The sequence below is a fragment of the Centruroides sculpturatus genome, unplaced genomic scaffold, assembly GCF_000671375.1.
Source record: "Centruroides sculpturatus isolate CEXI.00-Female unplaced genomic scaffold, Cexi_2.0 scaffold1513, whole genome shotgun sequence".
Lineage (NCBI taxonomy): Eukaryota > Metazoa > Arthropoda > Arachnida > Scorpiones > Buthidae > Centruroides > Centruroides sculpturatus.
In genome coordinates, this window is record NW_019385687.1 from 119,525 (window position 1) to 134,338 (window position 14,814).

At 31.8% G+C, this 14,814-nt stretch overlaps 1 protein-coding gene across 1 annotated transcript in view; it reads left to right on the forward strand.

The window, feature by feature from the left end:
• Positions 1-14,328, forward strand: part of LOC111641209 (F-box/WD repeat-containing protein 7-like) — an 81,013-nt gene extending 66,685 nt beyond the window's left edge. Inside the window, exons 8-13 of the mRNA XM_023387343.1 lie at positions 730-1,023; positions 3,878-3,991; positions 10,899-11,080; positions 11,166-11,391; positions 13,036-13,246; positions 14,016-14,328. Coding sequence (XP_023243111.1) covers positions 730-1,023; positions 3,878-3,991; positions 10,899-11,080; positions 11,166-11,391; positions 13,036-13,246; positions 14,016-14,284 — 1,296 coding nt within the window. The 3' untranslated portion in view covers positions 14,285-14,328. The remainder of the gene's footprint in view (positions 1-729; positions 1,024-3,877; positions 3,992-10,898; positions 11,081-11,165; positions 11,392-13,035; positions 13,247-14,015) is intronic.
• The last annotated feature ends 486 nt before the right edge of the window (positions 14,329-14,814 follow it).

A 14,814-nucleotide genomic window follows, 5' to 3' on the forward strand; every position in this document is an offset into this window, starting at 1 on the left:
CTACCTGTTTCCTCATTTTTATTATATAAAAGCAATAAAAAATCCTTTCGTTGTTTAAATTTTCCAATTGTTTTGATTAAAAGTTTCTTGCATTATACTAGACGGTGAAATGTTTCCTATTTTTATATCATGTTTTGTGTTTGCACTTAATTTCTGGATAACTGTCTACTATTTTGTTTTTTTATGATATGAAAAGAAATTGCCATTGGCCACACTATAAAAATTGATTCTCATAGATAACAATTAGCATTTCTGACTAGTCATGCATATAAATATATGGAAGAAGAAAAATTATGATAGTATGTACTCCATTGTCCTTCATTTCATCACAGAAACACAATAAAAACATCACTGTGTCAGCTCTTCATTATAAATTTTTTTCTCTGGGGTAGTGAAGGATGTAAAATAGATGTTACAGAAAGTTTTTTCTTGTATTTTGTCTTCGGTATTATTATTTATAAGAAATATTTGTCTTAGAATTACTTAAAACATAATACTTTTTAAAAAATTCTACTGTCAGAGAGATTTTTAGCAGTATATTTTATTCTGGAGAGAATCTACAGAAAATATTGAAATATTTCAGTTGCATTGCTGTATATACAATGAAGAACATGGAGTAGACAGCACAGGAATATTTTTACGTATTATAGTCATCATCATTAAAGATATATTTAATGTTTGTCTCATACATTTTTTGTAAATTTAAAATAAATTTTATTTTCATTTCAGTTGGCCTTATATGTATTATCTTTTCTCGAACCACGTGATTTACTTCGCGCAGCTCAAACTTGTCGTTACTGGAGAGTACTTGCAGAAGATAATTTGTTATGGAGAGAGAAATGTCGAGAAGCAGGTATCGACGATGTGAGGGAAGTATTAGGAAGACGTAGGGCGAGAAGCAGCAGTAACAGTGGAACGACAGGATGTATTGGAAACATTACTCCCTGTCCGTGGAAGGCAGCATATATGAGACATCACAATATTGAAATGAATTGGAGATGCCGTCCGATTCGACCACCAAAGGTAATGATATATTTTTTCATATTCAAAATTTATTTGTTTAATGGGAATTAATAATTTTGGTGAAGTTAAAATACAAATCCTGACAGTAATTTCTGACAAAATTAAAAATAGTTAAATAACATTTATACTGTTTTGATCAAAAGATTATATTTTCAAAGTACTCTGGAGACATGTTTCTATAGTAATAATTTGTTATTTGTGAAACTGTTTGGCATATTTTCTTATTTTAAAGTTTTCCAAAGCATTTTCATGAGAAAGGTTTCTCATGAAAATGCTTTGGAAAACTACTGAAATGAAATCTCTGATTAAACATTGTTTAAACATATCCTTATGCTTTGATTAATATTTTGTAATTAAAAGATTTGAATAGTTAAAATTCTTTTAAAAAAATAGTGTGAATACTAAATAAATATTGAAAATTTCATAAACTAGAATGAGGATTAATCATAATTGAATTTATAATCTTCCTAATTCTGGTCTAGAGATGTTTGTCTATTATTTGATGATTTTTTAATGTTTGTCTGGCTTGTTTCATTATTCTTTTGATTATTAAAGTATATTTTAGTATGTAAATGCTTGTACAACAGATCAAATTTTACATATTAACAATATTTTTTTCTTTAATTTAGAATAGAAATCATCAAAATATAAAAAATAAAATGTTTTCTTGTATAATAATAATTATATTAGTTTAAAATAAAATTTAATACATTAAATTTTCAGAATTTGATGTTTCAAAATATTCAAATTATATAAGTTTTAGTTCAAAAGCTCAAAGAATAATTGAACATCTTTGAATTACCTTATCATCATAGTCTAGAATTAAAAATACAGTAATTTTGGTAGGGTGGTAAAAAGTATGTTATAAATTGAAGATAATTTCAAAAACTTTCATGAGACAATAAAAACTAACAACATATATATAAAACACCAACTGAAATAAGCATTAAAAAGTCAAACTTAAAAGTTTTTCATGGATCTTTCTGAATATCAGTTTGATTATGATTATTTTGAAGTTATTTATTTGAAATGTATATCCTAGATTAGTACTGCAGTGGTCTCTTTTTTCTTCAAAGAATAATCTAATTATTTGGCTTTATATTCAGTAATTACTCACACACAGTGTTCTTCGTATCTGTTTTATTTTTTCCTAATGTTAAAAATATTCTTTTCCTTATGACCTTTATTAGTAATACTGATTTCTTTGACCAAATTTATTCAATAATTTGTCACAGTCCATGGAATCTTTATTATTTCTTTAGTTCAATTTCTTTGTGAATTATGTGTTCAGCCAAAGTCATAATTTTTACTGTTTTAACACCTTATCAGCATTTCTCTAATTTCCTTCTCAAAGATTTCTTAATATTTTTTTGTTTTTGTTATATGTGCTGCTCACTTTTCAAACTGATTAACTCCATAAAACAAAAAGTGGAGAAAAGTGACAAAGTAATATATGTTCTTTTTTAAAATTCCTTGTAAAATGTAAATTCAAATAAACATTGTAGAATGTATTATTGTAGATGTAGCTTTTATTTAACACATATAAAATGTATAAGATAGCATAGATATGCTATAATTGTTATTATTATGATTTTGGTGTGATTTGGAGGAGTTAATTGATTTGGCAAGTGAAAAACATAATAACATCATATTCAGTCCTCACATTAGTGTACATTTTTTAAAGATTTTTCGCAAAAATGAATAATAACTATTCTGTTACTGTTACAATGGTTAACAGTAACAGAACGATTAGAATGGTTAATTTAAACAAAATAATAATAATTTTGTTTAAATTGATTATTCATCATCATAAATGATGTCTTTTTTTTCCAGCTATATTTGAGGTCCCTCATGTTGATTTGTTCTTAAATTTTTATAAGAATCATGTTTAATACGAGGAATGAAAAAAATTATTTTTAGTTTTATCCATCTTGATATAACAGGTATAACTTTTCTTTTCTCTAAAAACAATTGTAATCAAAATTAAAACAATTGTTCAATATTCCACAAGTATACTTACTTCTGTGGCAGTTGGACTATAACTAATTTCTTTTACTTACTTTTTGTGATGAGATAACATTAAATAATTTACCAATATCTACAAAGCAGTGGTCAGCACATGCTGCAGCATTGCAATCTCAGTGTGCGCTGGCAGATTAACGTTACAGTATTGAGTTATTTAGATTGGCTTCTGAAATAAATGAAAATTTTTTCAACGGCCAATAAAATTTTGTCACTAAGTGGTATTGATCCTTAGTATTAGGAAAACTTATTAGGAATATAAAAATCTATGAGTATATCAAGTGCTTTCACACTAAAATTTTAAAAAATTCAAAATGTGGAGTTAATCAATTAGGCTTGTGAATGGCTCATTTATTGGAATGACATACATTTCTGGAACAGCCTGGCTCTGTACCTTAACTTTCCCATTCCTGAGTTTGTCAATTATATTATTGATCTTTTTCTAAATAGTTCTTATAAATCTTGATTTTTTTTTTTTTGAGATCTTTATGGTGCCTTATATCTTTTCTAGCTACTAACTTTTAAATTCTTGTTGTTTCTATTTTCTCTTTCTATTGATGGCTTCTTTCATTTTTGATTCATTATTCAAAACCTCAATTATAAAGAAGTTTCAATAACAAATACTTTCTGGTTGTTTATGCTGTAAGGTCAAGGTATTGCCTTGACCTTACAGTTTTGAGAAGTTCAGTTTCTAGAGTGGAGCCTGCTTAATTTGAACTTTTTTATGTTTTATGATTTATGATTTTATGATTTATTTAATTTTTTATTATTATGTTTTAATTGAATATTAATCCTGAATATTAATATAAAAAAGAAATACATTATTTTGCAGGTATTAAAAGGGCACGATGATCATGTCATCACTTGCCTACAATTCTCGGGGAATAGAATAGTTAGTGGTTCCGATGACAACACACTTAAAGTGTGGTCTGCCACAACCGGAAAGGTATGGAAGTTCTTTAAAATGTTTTAATATGAAACTAATCTATTCCAATAACAAGTTTATTAGTTGTATTTGCATTTCATAAATATAACAAAATAAATATTTTAAATACTTAATTAATTAATTAATACCCAGCTAGATTCTTTTTAATTTCCACAACACCTTATCTCTCTCAGAATTATATATTAACTTTAACAAACATTTTCAACCTGTTCTCTAGGCCAGGGGTGGCGAACCTACGGCATGCGTGCCCACAGTGGCACGTAACGTATCGTACGATTTTAATTTATCGATTGTCTTTTTCAATCATTGTTTCATTTATTCTAATTAAAGCATTTTCGTTTAATTTATTTAAATATTAATTGGTAATTAAAACTCACTGTGTTTAGCGTTATTAATAGTTTTTCATTCACTCAAGTGCTTTCGACGAATATATTTCCATTGTCTTCAGGTGAATAAAATGTTTTAATCGAACACGACCGTTCGAGAGAAGAACACATATAAAATTTAAAATTGAATAATTTTTCGATATAAATCCGCTAAGATTTGAATTATGTGCGATGTTACAAATGTGACAAAACACGGCGCATGCGTGATACTGCTTCCTGTCAGTGACGTGACATGTGATGTAATTCGGCGTTTAATCGTTTGTATAGGGCGATCCATATATTAGGCAGCTCCAGAGTAGGCGTGTTTCACGTTTCAAATGTTGTATATAGTGACTCCCATATAAAGAGTAGTCTTCGGTCGTTGCATGTCCTGAGTATAGTGGAGTGGGCCCATGGGTTATAATTCATATCGCATACCCTTCTTGTGTGTTCAGTGCTGCACCTTCTTGCAACATTGCAACTTCCACTATACTCAGGGCAACGACCGAAGACTACTCTTAAACGATTAATAAACCAGGATTTCTCCCACACCGGGTCATATACAACAAATATGTGTAGTCTTTAACCAATATCCAGCGTGAAAATTCCAAACTAATATTGGCAAACGCTTTTGATGCCCCTCCTGGGCTCTTCTTCAGGCCAAATTTAATATACTGGATTCTTAAATCGAATATTTTTATATTCGAATATATTTTTAAATATATTTAAAAATATTCTATTTAAGAATCCAGGATATTAAATTTGGCCTGAAGAAGAGCCCAGGAGGGGCATCGAAAGCGTTTGCCAATATTAGTTTGGAATTTTCACGCTGGATATTGGTTAAAGACTACACATATTTGTTACGATTAATAACGCTAAACACAGTGAGTTTTAATTACCAATTAATATTACTTGGCGTGAATAGCATACTATCATACATTAAGAAATGGAAACTGCGAAAAACCTCTTCTACAGCATGCTGAAACTAAAGAAGCAGTGGCAGAAACTACATGCTCAACTATGGTTTCTTTTAAAGTGCAGAACACACAATATTGTACCTAAGTGTATTTCACTTAAGCATCGGACATTTCCTCCATGCCTACGAAGGACTCTTCCAAGTGTGGAAAAAAAATGCTTCTTGCAAAACTAATTCGAAACAAGCGAAAGTGCCTTGCAGAAAACGAGCTTAACCTCTACGCGGTGCATCTGCAGTTTACCAACATCTGTGACCCAGTTATACTTTACGATCAGTTGGGTAAAATGCAGAGTATAGCGGCCAGAGCCACAAAAATTATACAAACGAAATTAGATAGCAAGTTCTAATGGTTGCTATGTTCCACACACAGACAGCACAAAGAAGTGGTGACCGTTCCATATTACAATTATACGGAGCAGGCAGTGCCTACCGCGGTACATGAAATTCTACGAGGGCCCAAGTACATCCCTCCTCCTAACACCAAGCTTAGCCAGTTGGTTCCAGCGTAATTGGCAGCACTCAAATCGTGCCAGGCAACAACCAACTATCCACAAATGGAGATGTCGATAATTATGAAGCTTGCATCAGCGAAACAAACACCTGACGAGTACAGACACTGTGTGGACTGCCAAGCGGTTGCATGCTACCTCGCAACATCTGACTTAAGGCTTCTAGTCTCAGACAAAGACAAAAGTTTGTGCTGTGTAAAGAAGAATATTTTCTCCTTAGAGCCACTGAGTTTCTTTGCCAATCACATTCCACTGTAATAAGTGAGGATCCTACCTACACCAACGATCCTACGGAAAACAAGGAGAATCATAACCCTACCAGGAATAGTATTGTTGCTACCTGGATGCCTTGACCACACACCCAGTGTTGCAAGAAGGTGCAGCACTGAACTCGCAAGAAGGGTATGCAATATGAATTATAACCCATGGGCCCACTCCACTATACTCAGGGCATGCAACGACCGAAGACTACTCTTTATATGGGAGTCACTATATATAACAACATTTGAAACATGCAACATGCCTACTCTGGAGCTGCCTAATATATGGATCACCCTATACAAACGATTAAACGGCGAATTACATCACATGTCACGTCACTGACAGGAAGCAGTATCACGCATGCGCCGTGTTTCGTCACATTCATAACATCGCACATAATTCAAATCTTAGCGGATTCATATCGAAAAATTATTCAATTTTAAATTTTATGTGTGTTCTTCTCTCGAACGGTCGCATTTGATTAAAACATTTTATTTGCCTGAAGACGACGGAAATATATTCGTCGAAAGTGCTTGAGTGAATGAAAAACGATTAATAACACTAAACACAGTGAGTTTTAATTACCAATTAATATTACTTGGCATGAATAGCATACTAGCCTACATTATTTTAATATCGTTATTCGAAATTTAAAACTTTGGCACGCATAAACATCTTTAAAGCTAAGTGTGCTTACAGTATGGCACGCGGGCTCAAAAAGGCCATGCTCTAGGCCAGGGGTCGGCAACCTTTTGAGTCGGAAGAGCCAAAATTAATTTACAAAATTTCAAAGTTTTTAAAGAGCCACAAAATTTTTTCTTGCCAACAATAAATAGTACTCGCATAAATAAAGTTTTTTGATAAAAAAAACTAATCTATATATTCATAAGAAAAAATATCTATTTATTCATATATAAGTAGTGTTTTTCACAACAAATTAGATAATAGAAACATCCGACGACGGCGTCACTCGAGAGCTTCCGACGGACTGACGACGCGTGTCACGGGGGAGGGGTGCGATGAAAAGCAAGTACAAGTGGCTGAGAGATAGAATTGTTGCCGAATCCTCGTTAATCGATTCAGAACGATTTTTAAATGTTTTTTTTTTTTTTGATAAAATAAATATTTGCGTATGGAAGAGCCGCAGCTTCACATCCAAAGAGCCGCATGTGGCTCGCGAGCCGCAGGTTGCCGACCCCTGCTCTAGGCCATTGTCGGGTTTTTAAAAAAAATCTATGGAACATTGATAACTGTTCTTTTCACATATAACAGTTAAGAACACATTTAAAATATAAAAATCTTTGGAATAATAAGCAATTTGAAACCTGAATGTGTTCTTAACTGTTATATGTGAAAAGAACAATTATCAATGTTCCATAGATTTTTAAAAACCTGGAGATGGCCTGTAGAAAAGGTTGAAAACGTTTGTTAAAGTTAATAAATAATTCTCAGTGAGATAAGGTGTTGTTGTGGAAATTAAATATTTTAGTTTAAGTCAATGATTTTTCTGAATCAGTTTTAAAAATTACAAAATTCTAACATAAATACATATTAAATATTATATTTTAATAAATATCATTGTGTATAAAGCTTCATTTCAAAAGTAATCTATCTATATATAGATTTCAGTTTCAGATGATCACAAATTTCGTAGATTATATGAGAAAAATCAGCTATTCAAACAATAGAGCACTTTTTGCAAATTATGTATGGAATATTAGTGTAACATTTTTGATTATAGTCCAAGAATTTGTTTATTAAACTGTAAATCAGTGGTTTTCAATCTTTTATGAGTTAGTGGTGCATACACATACACCGTTCAACAGTAATAGAACATACAGTGATTGCCTAGAAATTCTCTATTATTTTCATGTAACTTTGATGAAATTTTCTAATATGTTTGATAGCAAATGATCAATTATTATTTCATAAATTTGGAGAAAAGTGATTAATAAGCAAAAGAGTTAGCTATTATTATCAAAAATAGGATGTCCAACATTAATAGAATATGTACTGATTGGAATTAACTACAAACAAAGTAATAATTGCAATCCATGAAATTTGCATAAAAATACGATCAACAAGTGAAAAGAAAGGTTTAGTAAACTGCATAGTACCTTACTATTAAAAATGGACATGGGAAGGACCTAAGGCTGGAGTTACACTTACAGAAAAACACCACTGAAAATGTAAACTGAAAGCCAAATCCAGAAAAATTTTACATTCCTCAAGCATAAAATTCCTGGAAAATCAACTCGAGAGATGCTCAGTGGAAAATTTTTTCTGGCCGTAAGATGTAGATGTTGACCAATCAGATCGCTGGAAGTGATGATGTGTTTACAATGTCGCTGATGTCACTGCTGTGCTGAAAATGAGAAATCGCATGAGCTGACCAATGGCCATTTTGACACGCGTTGATAGTTGAGTCACTGCTTCAAAATCATAGAAGCTCAGAAAGAAAAAAGTCAAAAGGTAACGAAGAACGATGTTTAGCTTGAATTTGCGAGAGCTGGAATGAATGTAGATATAGCGGTGCCAGTAATGTGAATTAATTTATTCTGTTCACTATTTTGTAAAAAGTCTTTTTTTAAATGTTGTCTGGAATAAAAGAAACAGTAGAATTTGCTTAGTTTAATTACTTTAGAACTATTTATATAGAAAGTTTGTTATTTTTTTTTTTATTCCATTTTTCTTTTCTTTTACAATTTTACATGTGAAACATGGAATTCATACTGAACAGAAAATTGCCATTAAGGTTATGTGAGCTTTTTTTCTGTAAGTGTGACTCCAGCCTAACTGTAGAGAAGAAGATCAAAATTGATTTATTTCATCAGGAGGGGAAAAAAGTAACTTGGATTGCTAAAAATTTGGGAAGACCTCATTCAACAATCTCAAAGTATCTCAATAATAAATAATGAGCAACGAACATGAAAATGAAACAATGGTCGCATGAGTTCAACAATACCTAGAGAACGACATTCAATTGTTTGACATGCACTGCAAGAAAACATATCCATGCAAAAATTTAAAATGAATTGAAGCTGAGTTGCAGTAAATCAACAGTACACAATGTTTTGAGATCAACAGACAATGTTTCTTTCATCAAAATAAGACAGGCAACCAACTCAAGAAGAAACACAAACAACCTTGATTACAGTATGCTGGAAATGACTTTGAAAGAGAGGAAAGATGGTGAAAAGTAATTTTCTCAGATGAGAAAAGGTAGAATCTTGACAGACTTGATGGTTTTAAGTATTATTGGGTAGACAAAAGACTAGATCAAAAGCAGTACTCAAAAGAAAGTAGCTGATGGTGGTACACTCATGACTTGGGCAGGGATTGGATGGAATGGAAAAACAGATCTAGTATTTATTGAAGGTCAGAGTAACTCTTAAACTTATCCAGAGTGTCTGGAGGCAGCTATAAACTTATGGACAGAAAATTGCTGGACAGGACTTTGAATTCATGCAGGATAATGCAAGCTTCTGTGTATCAAAAACAACATTGTCCTTTTTTCAGAGCAAGAATGTCCAACTTTGAACTGGCAACCCCTCAGTGTGGATTTAAACCCAATTGAAAATCTTTGGGGTGACTTTGTTTTTCAAATATATAACAGGGGAAAGCAATACAAGAACCATCACTGAAGTAAAGGCTGCTCTCATTGAGACATGGGAAAATATTCCACAAGAACAACTGCAATCTTTGATTAATTCAATGTCTAATTGTATTTTTCAGCTTGTTTCCAAAAATGGTAGCAAAATCAACTATTAATTATAATTTAAAGATACCATAAGTCAAGATGTTCTATTAATGTTGGACATTCTATTTTTGCTAATAGTATCTAGCTCTTTTGTTTATTACTCATTTTTCTCCAAACTTGTGCAATAATTGTTAATATCTTACTATAAAATATACTAGAGAATTTCATTAAAGTTACATGAAAATAATAGAGTTTCTAGGCAATCACTGTGTGTTCTATTATTGTTGGAAGGACTGTACAACTTTTTGTCACACCAATGAGCATATGTTATATCAAAGATGCTTTTATAAGTATAAATGAAAAGAAACATTAAAGCCATTTGCAGTTTTTTATTTTACATAAAAATATAAAAATAATAATAAGTACAGAAACAATTATTGTTTTTTAAATATTTTTTTGAAATTTAATGCATCCTTATGAGAAATTCATTTAGAACACTGATTAAGAACCACTGCTCTAAATTAAGGTATTGGGATATCTGAACTTTGTGACAATTAAAAAAATATGGAAAATGCATATTTTTAATTTTTCATTACTTTATTTATTAACCCTGTCTCAATTATAAAAAGGGGGCAGAGTTAGGGGATTTCACTTCCATAGAAGTTACAACAAACATCAGTTAACAAAATTTTATTCTAGTTGAAACCCAGTTTATTTGTATCAAACTGAAACAATCTGAGTTTAATTCATTCTGAATATAATATTTTTTATTCTTCAGATTCTGTTTTTAAAAACATTTATGTTATTAATAAATAGTACCAAATGTTTTAATAAATTCATATTCTGAAGAATTTTTCAAGTAGATTGTTTCATTGAAAACTTTAAATAATGATTATAACATAATTTTATCTGTGATCATTTTGTTTAAATAATCCTAGATATGATTATTATACAGCTATCTTTATTAGGCAAAATCTTTTGAATTGGTATTTTTTGAAAATGCCAAAATTTTAAAATTAAAATGCAAATGACTTCTTGGACAATTACTTTAAGTGTAAAAAAAATGATATAGTTGATTCTATAAATTTTGTTTTAGTGTTTGAGAACATTAATGGGTCACACAGGTGGAGTGTGGTCATCTCAGATGGCCGGCAACATCATCATCAGCGGTTCCACTGATCGCACACTGAAAGTCTGGAATGCTGACACTGGACAGTGCATTCACACGCTGTACGGTCACACTTCAACCGTGCGATGCATGCATCTTCATGGAAATAAGTGAGTAAATACAAAAATTTTTCACTGTTTTGTTTGTTTCGTTAACATTTCAAATATAATTTTGTATACCATAAATGATTTTTAGAGTGGTTAGTGGATCGAGAGATGCCACTTTGCGTGTCTGGGACATCGAAACTGGTGAGTGTCTCCACGTGCTGGTCGGTCACGTGGCGGCTGTTAGGTGTGTCCAGTACAATGGCAAATTGGTGGTGAGTGGAGCTTATGATTACATGGTCAAAGTATGGAATCCAGAACGAGAAGAATGTCTGCATACTCTTCAGGGGCATACTAATAGAGTTTATTCTCTTCAGGTATGAAATTCTTTTAGAAATTTAATTAAAACATAATAATGCATAAGAGTTACATCATCTTAGGTTCCAGGCTAATGCTGTAGATAGAAAATATCTGTCTTTTCACTTATTTACTGCTCTTATGTACTACTAATGTACTGCTCTTCCTGCACTTGACATCTTGTAGTCTATTGAACCATTCATGGCTTTCAGTATTTTCACTGTTTCATTTTCGTAGCTTTCATGTCATTGCAATTGGGCTTTATTTTGAATAACAGCCTGATTTAAGGAACATTACAATCAGTCTGATTATCTATCCAGACTTAAGAGTCTGTCTTTATCAGCAAACAAGGCCATTTCTTTTCTTAATTATAGTAGTGTTCACTGGAGTAAGCATTTTTAATTTCAATAAAAACTTTGGTTTGAATCAGTGTGAGGGAAACATAACCTTCAGCCTCTCTCAGTTTGTCATACAACTTCATTCCTAAGTTTAATCATTTTAATTTTTGAATCCAATACAATAGCTTTATGACTTTTCTTTTCACTTTTATCTGCCATTGTATTATCTTGCACATTTATATTTTAATTACAATAAAAACAATGAAATAGAAGGTATAAACAGTGTAATGTTCACTTTTAATAACACAATGTAATACAGTAATACAAAGGGTGCAAAACAAATCACATCTGTAAACAAACTGATGATACAGTTGAAAGCCAATTGGATTGTAGCATCATACCACTATAGACTGCACAGCAAAAGAGTAGACATGTACAGTATGAATTACAGAACACTAATGGATGGAAGTAATATTAACAACAGAGATCAAAAACATTCTCTAACACATGGAGGCTGCTATATTGATGAGAATAACTGTCTTCAGAACTAGGGGCTGTCCATAAATTACATCCAGATTTTTCTTGAAATTTTTACACTCCACTCTTGTCCCAATTTGTGTAAGTTTCCATAATCCCTCCTCTCTTCAGATGATCAACAAAACTCAAACCCCTGTAAAACCTTTATCACTTTATGAATGATAGATACTGTAATTGAAAACAAAACATACAAGAATTCTTAAATAAATGTAATAAAATGCATAAACAGTATAAAAAATAACATGAAAATAAAACGGATGTCCACTGAAGCTCAACCCCTCCCCGTTGTCTTGACCCCATCCATTTCTTCCAGTGTGGGCATCATTTATGGATAGTCCCTAATACTTAACTTTTACTTTGTGTTATACTTTAAAATGCAGCTTTGTGTATAAGGTGTTTACCTTTATTCTAGTGGTAACTTTTTAATATTTTTTAATGTTCTCTTTGTTATTTTTTATTACTTAATTTATTAATGTATTTTTTATTATATTTTTAACTTGCTTATCATATTTTACATTTTAAATTATGTTCCACATAAGCTAGAACACACTTTCAAATAGTCATTCCACGACGTAATATATCTATAATATATTTGAAAGCTAGAGAACCCGAAGATGGTCTAAATTAGACCAAAAGTACTCGAAGATAATAAAAGTTTTGTTGATAACAAGTTATTTGGTATTTATACATTAGAACTTATTTTAGTAATGTCTTTGTTTGAAATACATAAGAATGAGGAAAATTCTAATATATTAAAAATTGAACTTTTCTTGATATTTTCATTTATAGTTTGATGGAATACATGTAGTCAGCGGTTCACTGGACACTTCGATCAGAGTGTGGGACGTCGAAACGGGAGCCTGTAAACACACACTAATGGGACACCAATCTCTCACCTCCGGAATGGAATTGAGGAACAACATACTCGTGTCGGGCAATGCCGATTCTACGGTTAAAGTATGGGATATATTAACTGGCCAGTGTCTTCAAACTCTCGCAGGTAACATTTTTTTTTAACTGTTATAATTAATGAATTTATTAACTAAAGATGAAATTACTGTTGTGTGTCTTAAAAGAAATATATAATTTGATTTTAAACAGTTTTCATCAGTTTCCAATCTTCAGATTACCAATGTTAAAATAATCCTTTAATACTAACTCTTTATATTTTACATGCATTTTTAAGTTATTTTATGGAAAAAACATGATCAGTTAGGAAGTAAAAATATACAATTTATATCAATAGTAAACAAACTATATGTAATTTTTATCATTGTAAAAATCCAGAAAAATTGATGTTTAAAGAGCATTTACTCAATATCTTGTTAATATAATTTAATCAGTTTGAGATTTACCAACACCACAGTATTTTCAAACATCAACACAAAAGTTTCCTTTTAAAAATAGTTAAAGACCTACTGGTATTATTAAATTCGAAATAGATAAACGAAGCATTATGAAAACGTTTAAGTCCCCCTTGCTTTAAAATGAGTTCAGAAAGGCTTTCTTCTCATACATGGTATTAAACACCTTAACAAGATGCAGTTTTAACATGGAAAGTGCTATATTTCCGTGGATTAAATTCCTGGCTGGATACTGTATACGTGCACACACTAGTGTATTCTCACTCCACTCATTTAGTTCCTAATAATAATTTAGTGTGTGTGTGTGTACGTGGAAAGTTTTTTGTGGGAAATTAAATTCGTAAAAATAAGGAAAGATGGGGTATCTAAAAATTAACATTTTTTTTTGTTTTGTGTTTTCATTAGGTCCCCACAAACATCAAAGTGCCGTTACCTGTCTGCAGTTTAACAATAAATTCGTCATAACGTCGTCGGACGACGGCACCGTCAAACTGTGGGATCTAAAAACGGGCGAGTTCATCCGCAACCTGGTAGCTTTGGAAAGTGGCGGCAGCGGAGGGGTGGTCTGGAGGATAAGGGCGTCTCCCACCAAACTGGTGTGTGCGGTCGGCAGCCGTAACGGAACGGAGGAGACCAAACTACTGGTTCTCGACTTCGACGTCGACTACAAATGACCGACCAATAGTGCCACGAGACTTTTTTTTCTAAAAAAGAAGAAGAAGAAGAATCTCCCGTCCCGCCGCCGCGTGTACGGCGGGATCTTCGATAACTGCCTGCTCATAAACAAAAAAACAAACAAAAAAAACTCCAAAGAATTCACACGTGTTGGGTGAGAATCTCATTTGCCAGTTCTTTATTATTTTTTTTAACCGGGAAAAACTGACATTAGAATTAATAACTATGATGATGATAATAATAATAATAACAATAATTGGAATTTTATTACCGAAGAAAATTGCGGGAAATATTTCGTGGCGGGATGCGCGCGATCGCACCCGTCCCCGGTCCCCACCCGTTATCGGTTGTAGATACATGTATAATTTTTTTTTCTTGTTTTTTTGGGATTCCGAATCGTACTTCGTTCTCGTATCTCTCGTCGAGATTGTGTGACGATTAGTGAACTGTCCGACCGGTCAGCGTGTAAATAAATAGTAATATGTTGAGTAAATTTCGAATTCTTTTTTCCATGTGGTTCTTAAAAATT